This window comes from Babylonia areolata, chromosome 23 (genome assembly GCF_041734735.1).
Source record: "Babylonia areolata isolate BAREFJ2019XMU chromosome 23, ASM4173473v1, whole genome shotgun sequence".
NCBI classification, from domain to species: Eukaryota; Metazoa; Mollusca; class Gastropoda; order Neogastropoda; family Buccinidae; genus Babylonia; species Babylonia areolata.
This window is the reverse complement of record NC_134898.1, coordinates 34,899,936-34,907,435: the sequence shown is the minus strand read 5'-3', so window position 1 is coordinate 34,907,435 and position 7,500 is coordinate 34,899,936. Positions and strand designations below refer to the sequence as shown.

Below are 7,500 nucleotides of genomic sequence, written 5' to 3'. Positions count from 1 at the left end.
GTGGTGTTGTTTTTTTGTTGTTGTTTTTTGGTGGGTGTTTTTCCCCCCCTTGCGTAGAATGTTGTCTTTTCGTGGTGATCCGCCAGAGTCAAGTCTTTTCTTATTAAGAGGTTGGTATTTGTGTGTGTGTGTGTGTGTGTGTGTGTGTGTGTGTGTGTGTGTGTGTGTCGTTGCTGTCAAGGTTTTTTCTCAGTGTCTTCACACTGCTGTTCAACCCAATATTCCTTTGCATTTCCTGAATTCTTGGCCAACCTCTTCCTTTCCGTTCTTGATTTCTTGACCGATCTCATTGTTTATAGAACTGTATTTCTCTTTTCCTTTCTTCAGTTTTCTCAGTTCTCTCTCTCTCTCTCTCTCTCTCTCTCTCTCTCTCTCTCTCTCTCTCTCTCTCTCTCTCTCTCTCTGTGTGTGTGTGTGTGTGTGTGTGTGTGTGTGTGTGTGGTTTTAGGCTCTTTCTAGTTTCGCACATCTTGAAGATGCTACTTGTGATCCATGACTTGGATTTCCATTGGCTTGCCCTTTAGTACCTCTGTTGCGGTTTCTGTCATCGCTTGGTTGAAATTGTTAGCGAGGGCTCCAAGACCTCTTTCAAGCAGAAGTAGTGGGGTGAATTTTCCTCCTGTGACATCCATCCTTCCCAGTCATTGCTTGGGATGAGTCCTGTCAAGATCTTCAGTGTCGGCAGATTCATGTTGGGGACTCTTGTAAACGACTGAGCTATTGTATTGTTGACGTCAATAGCGGGACTTGGCAGGTTGTGTCCTAAGTGCAAGCACTACTTTACACCACCGAAGTGATTCGGCAGTATTGCAGGGTCTCCTCTGGTGTGTGGTCTCCTGGCAAGCAAACGTCTATGGTTTCCTGTAGACTGCAGATGCTGGGACTCCGACAGACGAACGCGAATGTAGCTGTGTACAGGGGACTCGGAATGAGCGGCGTAGTAGTAGTAGTAGTAGTAGTAGTAGTAGTAGTAGTAGTAGTAGCAATACCACTGAAACGATGCAGACGACTGGGCAACTTAAAAAAAAAAAATCCATTCATTTCGGTCTTGAACGAGTAAGCTGACTTGGTGACAAGCCTTACCTGTCGCTTTTATCTCCTCTTCCACAAGTCTTCTCCATGTGCCCAGTGGTCTGCCTCTCTTTCTTCTCCATGTGCCCAGTGGTCTGCCTCTCTTTCTTCTCCATGTGCCCAGTGGTCTGCCTCTCTTTCTTCTCCATGTGGTCTGCCTGTCTTTCTTCTCCATGTGCCCAGTGGTCTGCCTCTCTCTCTTGTCCATGTGCCCAGTGGTCTGTCTCTCTTTCTTCTCCATGTTCCCAGTGGTCTGCCTCTCTTTCTTCTCCATGTGCCCAGTGGTCTGCCTCTCTTTCTTCTCCATGTTCCCAGTGGTCTGCCTGTCTTTCTTCTCCATGTGGTCTGCCATTCTTTCTTCTCCATGTGGTCTGCCTGTCTTTCTTCTCCATGTGGTCTGCCATTCTTTCTTCTCCATGTGGTCTGTCTGTCTTTCTTCTCCATGTGGTCTGCCATTCTTTCTTCTCCATGTGGTCTGCCATTCTTTCTTCTCCATGTGGTCTGTCTGTCTTTCTTCTCCATGTGGTCTGCCTGTCTTTCTTCTCCATGTGGTCTGCCTGTCTTTCTTCTCCATGTGCCCAGTAGTCTGTCTCTCTTTCTTTTCCATGTGCCCAGTGGTCTGCCTCTCTTTCTTCTCCATGTGGTCTGCCTGTCTTTCTTCTCCATGTGCCCAGTGGTCTGCCTCTCTTTCTTCTCCATGTGCCCAGTGGTCTGCCTCTCTTTCTTCTCCATGTGCCCAGTGGTCTGTCTCTCTTTCTTCTCCATGTGCCCAGTGGTCTGTCTCTCTTTCTTCTCCATGTGCCCAGTGGTCTGCCTCTCTTTCTTCTCCATGTGGTCTGCCTCTCTTTCTTCTCCATGTGCCCAGTGGTCTGCCTCTCTTTCTTCTCCATGTGCCCAGTGGTCTGCCTCTCTTTCTTCTCCATGTGGTCTGCCTGTCTTTCTTCTCCATGTGCCCAGTGGTCTGCCTCTCTTTCTTCTCCATGTGCCCAGTGGTATGTCTCTCTTTCTTCACCATGTGCCCAGTGGTCTGCCTCTCTCTCTTGTCCATGTGCCCAGTGGTCTGTCTCTCTTTCTTCTCCATGTTCCCAGTGGTCTGCCTCTCTTTCTTCTCCATGTGCCCAGTGGTCTGCCTCTCTTTCTTCTCCATGTGGTCTGCCTCTCTCTCTTGTCCATGTGCCCAGTGGTATGTCTCTCTTTCTTCACCATGTGCCCAGTGGTCTGCCTCTCTCTCTTGTCCATGTGCCCAGTGGTCTGCCTCTCTCTCTTGTCCATGTGCCCAGTGGTCTGTCTCTCTTTCTTCTCCATGTTCCCAGTGGTCTGCCTCTCTTTCTTCTCCATGTGCCCAGTGGTCTGCCTCTCTTTCTTCTCCATGTTCCCAGTGGTCTGCCTGTCTTTCTTCTCCATGTGGTCTGCCATTCTTTCTTCTCCATGTGGTCTGTCTGTCTTTCTTCTCCATGTGGTCTGCCATTCTTTCTTCTCCATGTGGTCTGCCTGTCTTTCTTCTCCATGTGGTCTGCCTGTCTTTCTTCTCCATGTGGTCTGCCTCTCTTTCTTCTCCATGTGGTCTGCCTGTCTTTCTTCTCCATGTGCCCAGTGGTCTGCCTCTCTTTCTTCTCCATGTGCCCAGTGGTCTGCCTCTCTTTCTTCTCCATGTGGTCTTCCTCTCTTTCTTCTCCATGTGCCCAGTGGTCTGCCTCTCTTTCTTCTCCATGTGCCCAGTGGTCTGCCTCTCTCTCTCTTGTCCATGTGCCCAGTGGTCAGCCTCTCTTTCTTTTCCCTGCTGGTGCCCATTTGAGGGCACGTTTTAAGCATGTCTGGTTCTAGAAATCCTGAGAACATTGCCCAGCCACCTCCGGGCTTTTCTGTTTCAACTCATCCACGATGTTGTTGATGCCTGTACGTCTGCTCGCTTTTTTTTTTGGTGATGACTTGCTGTTCTCAATGGAGTCCGCTGAGGACTCGACACAGTTCTTCGGAGCTCCCTGAGCCCGCTCTTGGTTCATTTTCTGGTTCATTCTTCAGGTTTCCGAGGCGAGTAGAAGGACTGAAGGGACGTTTGATTTGTAGATTTTCAGTTGTGGCTGAAGGTAGATCATGGTATTTTGTGTTTCTTCTTCCTTCTTCTTTTTCTTGCTCAGCGTTGTACATAAATTATGTGCTTGCCGCGTTGGTGTTTTGTCAGGTCAGTGTGCGCTGGGAAATGTCTCGTTGCCAGAGATGTTTGTTTGTTTTTGTGAGCGTGCGTGCGTGGCTGTGTGTGTGTGTGTGTGTGTGTGTGTGTGTGTGTGTGTGTGTGTGTGTGTGTGTGTGGTTGTAGTAGTTGTCGTTCGTTTGTTTGGTTGGTTTTCTTCTTTTATCGACTTTCACTGCAACGTCTTGGTAACCAAAGTACGCTCGGAAACAAACAACAGAAATAAGATAACGTGAGAAACAAACGACGGGAAGGAAAAAACAAAGACAAATACAATGTCTGCCTCAACATATACACAAGACAGAAAGAAAGAAAGAAATCGTACCATTGTTTTATCGAATCTTGTTGACCGATTCTGTACCTGAACACACACACACACACACACACACACACACACAAATTCGAATAACACAGGACATATTCCCAGTCAGGTGATGCTAACAGATGATGAATATATACAAACAAGATTGGGAAAATTTGTTTATGAATGCTGCTGCAATTTACTGCATTAACTGATTGATTAATTGTGTGTTTTTTTCATTCGTTCATTCATTTACCATTGCACTTGTGTCTTATAAACCTTACGGTTTCATGACAATAAAATCTATTCTTCTATTCTATTCACACACACACGCATACATACGCGCGCGCGCGAAGAACGAAGAAAAGAACACTACAACTCTTTGCCATGGTAACCAGGTGTGCACCAGACCACTAACAAAGAGAGAACAGAAACAAAATGGAAAGAAAGGAAGTCACAAGGCTGCTGTTACCTCACACAATTATTGACGTCATGGAGAACGACAATATGGATAGCGAAAAATGATTTTTTTTTTTTTTTTTTTTTTTTTTTAGTCTCAGACTCGAACAAATGTGAAAAAACTAACATCGTAACGAGATGTCCACTGTCACCAGAACGCAGAGGAAAGTTTCTGAACTCATAACCATCAAAAGCGGAACTGATTTGAGTTATTTCCAATGGTTTCACACATACAAAAGTGTTTCCAGACTAAGAATATTATATATATATATATATATATAGTTCGGAAACACTTGTGTGTGTGTGTGAAACCATTGGAAATAATACAAATTATATATATATTTAGTTCGGAAACACTTGTGTGTGTGTGAAACCATTGGAAATAATACAAAAAAGTATGTTCTTCTTTTAGGATTCTGGGTTGGAAATTGTATTCTTTGTTTCTTCCTTCCAGTGTGTGTGTGTGTGTGTGTGTGTGTGTGTGTGTGCGTGTGTGTGTGTGTGTGTGTGTGTTTCTTTCTTTCTTTCTTTCTTTATCTTCTTTCTGTTGTGTGTTTTCAAGAATACGTTGGTGACAAAGACAGCAAGTGAAAGTGGATAAAAGAAGAAAACTTTTTACATAACATGTTTTTTTTAATGTATTATTGTGTCTTATAAACCTTAGGATTTTATGGCAATGAAATATATCTGTTCTACAATTATGTATCAGAGACTACCTTTTCCAAGGAACGCGAGTATGTGTGTGTGTGTGTGTGTGTGTGTGTGTGTGTGTGTGTGTGTGACGGGACCTCAATGAACAAAAATTCCTCCTCTTCCTCCTCCTCTTCCTCTTCCTCCTGCTCCACAGAACGATCGTGGTCACGGTACAGAGAAACGTCTTCGCTTGCGTAGTCGACGCCCAATATTTTCACAGTCTCCAGGACCCGCGACCAAACTGTTTCTTTCTCCGGCGCTGGTCAACAGAGTGCCTTCAAGATCCCCGCCAGCTGTGTACAGAGCGATCATTACCTCAGTGCTGAATGCTGCATTGTCAGACCTGAACGTGGTGTCAGGGGTGTGGGTGGGGTAGGTGGGGAGGTTCCCGTTCCCGTTACCCACGAAAGGCGTTAATCTGGGGGATACTGAATGGTCCGTCTCCCAACGCGTGAAAGAAAAAAAAAGAATCAGTTCTCCAATTTCCTCCTGCCTTTGAAGCTTCCTCTCTCCTTCAAACAACCCCCCCCCCACCCCCACAACCCCACACCCACACGACTTCCCCCCCACACAACCCACGGAAAGGGGGCGGGGGGTGGGGTGGCGGGGGCTCAACTTCCGGTGTTATTCTAAGAGCCCCCTGCTACCACCACCTTCTACCACTATTCCCCTCCTCCCCTCCCCCTTGCAGACCTGACAGAAAGAGTGTGATTGGTTGCTTGCTGATTACTCCACCTCCTCTTCCCCTCCCTTCCCCCTCCCACCCCAACCAGCCCCCCCCCCTCCTACCCCCCCACCCCCCCACACACACTCCCCCACTAAGACTTCCTCAAAGACTTAAACCTCCCTCCCTTCCTCCCTCCCTCCCTGCTTCGCTTTTCCCTCTCCTTCCCTCCTACCTCCTTCCTACGGTCAGCCTATCCCCTCCCCCTCCTCCCTCCCCCCTCCTGACTGCTTCATCCCCAGTCTAAGCCGCCTTCCCCCTTCCACTCCCCCCCCCCCCGCCCCCCCCCCCCCCCCCCCACTGCCCCGTTCATTGGGTGGGGTTGTCCGGAACAAACCGCTTCACAAGACTCATGAGGATTTCTTTATTAGAGAGAGAGAGGGGGGAGGGGGGTGTGGAGGAGTGGAAAGGAAAACGTACCCCCAGCACACAACTATTCTGTCAACAGAACTGGACTCTGATGAACATCGTCTGACGGGGCGGTTTGTGTGTGAGAACTGATGTACTGAGTCACAAAACAAAACAAAACCAAACAAAAAAAGAAGTGGAGGGTTTCGTAGTTTCACCAGACCGTTCGCTGCTCTCTCGCTACGGGGACGTCCACACGCGCGCCCGAGCAGCACCTTAGCACCTTCCTCCTTCTCCTCCTCCTCCTCCTCCTCCTCCTCCTCCTCCTAGCCAACAACAGCTCAGGCGCCATGGGTGTGGACAAATCCCCGCGAGCCGCTGAGCTTAAAGCCCTGACAGGACGGACAACCACGACCACCGCCATGATGAGGATGACGACGACGACGAAGAAGACGCAGCGGCCGACACACGGACGCCTTTTCAAGACACCCGCCACCACCGGCACCGCCTCCTCCTTCCCCTTCTCCTCCGCCACCGCCTGCGCCTCCACCTCCTCCCGCCTCTCCTTCGGCTCCCACCTCCTCGGGAATGTCAGCATCGAGGGCACGCGTATGCGTGTGCCCGAACCCCCTCATCGCTCCCACCATCCCTTCCCTTCGGACCCCAGCTACTACCCTCGTCGGACGAAAAGCGCCCGGGGGGATGGCGTTAAGGAGGGGGGCGTGGGAAGGAGCGTGGCCGCCGCGGTGTTTGCTGAGGTTCGTGGTGGTGGTGGTGGTGGTGGGGATGTTCGTGTCGTCATCACGCCTCGGATGAGGCAGCGGTTGTCGGCCTTGGACCTTCAGTGTTCACCAATCACGGCGCGGGTAACGTGGGGTTTTGTTTGTTGTTGGTGGGGGGGAGGGGGTTGTTGGTTTTTTGTTTGTTTGTTTGTTTTTTGTTTTTGTTTTTGGTGTGTGTTTTTTGGGTTTTTTTTGTTTTTTTTTTTTTTTTTTTGGGGGGGGGGGGGTTTGGGGGTGCGGTACATTAAAAAAAAAAATCCAATTACCAGGAACATAGAAGCGGAGGTAACATTTTTTTAAATCATCTTTTAAACGTTTCAATTGAGAAATATTGAAATGGGTAACGGTGGGGCGTTTTGTGTTTTTATCTTATCATTTTAAATTCGTATTCATCTATCTATTTATATATTTTATCCATTTTTCTCATTTTATTTATTCATTTCAATTTATTTATCTGCTTATTTATAGTAATCTATACGAAAGCAGAATGCAGGAAGCCCACATCTACAAGACCGAGAAGTATGCTGGCCTAGCCAGCAGCCTGAGAGAATCTGGCTTCCAAGCCAAAGTCCTCGTCATAGAGATTGGTGCAAGAGGGTTTGTGAGAGCATCTGCCCACAGCTTCATGAAACAGCTGTCGATTTCTGGCAGAGAGAGGACACGGGCTCTCAAGGCAATGACAGAAGCAGCAGAAGAGTTCCAGCTGGATCTGGTCGAGGAGGAATTTCCTAGTTCGTTCAAACTAGGCGTACGATAGCTAAGTGGTTTAAAACGTCTTCCAGAAAAGGTGACTCAGTCCTGAAGTGGCGACCACCCTGGAGGCGTGGGTTCGAACCTGCTGATGAACAGGAAAAAAAGAAAGAAAGAAAAAAGAAAAAGAAAAAAAAGAGGCGGCAATACAAGGGCATCCAGGAGTCATGGCCTGGGTGCG

General features: G+C 48.2%; 1 protein-coding gene across 1 annotated transcript in view; it reads left to right on the top strand.

Moving 5' to 3' along the window:
• Positions 1-6,137: 6,137 nt before the first annotated feature.
• LOC143297650 (uncharacterized) overlaps positions 6,138-7,500 on the top strand; it is a 67,489-nt gene continuing 66,126 nt past the window's right edge. Inside the window, exon 1 of the mRNA XM_076610068.1 lies at positions 6,138-6,653. Coding sequence (XP_076466183.1) covers positions 6,138-6,653 — 516 coding nt within the window. The remainder of the gene's footprint in view (positions 6,654-7,500) is intronic.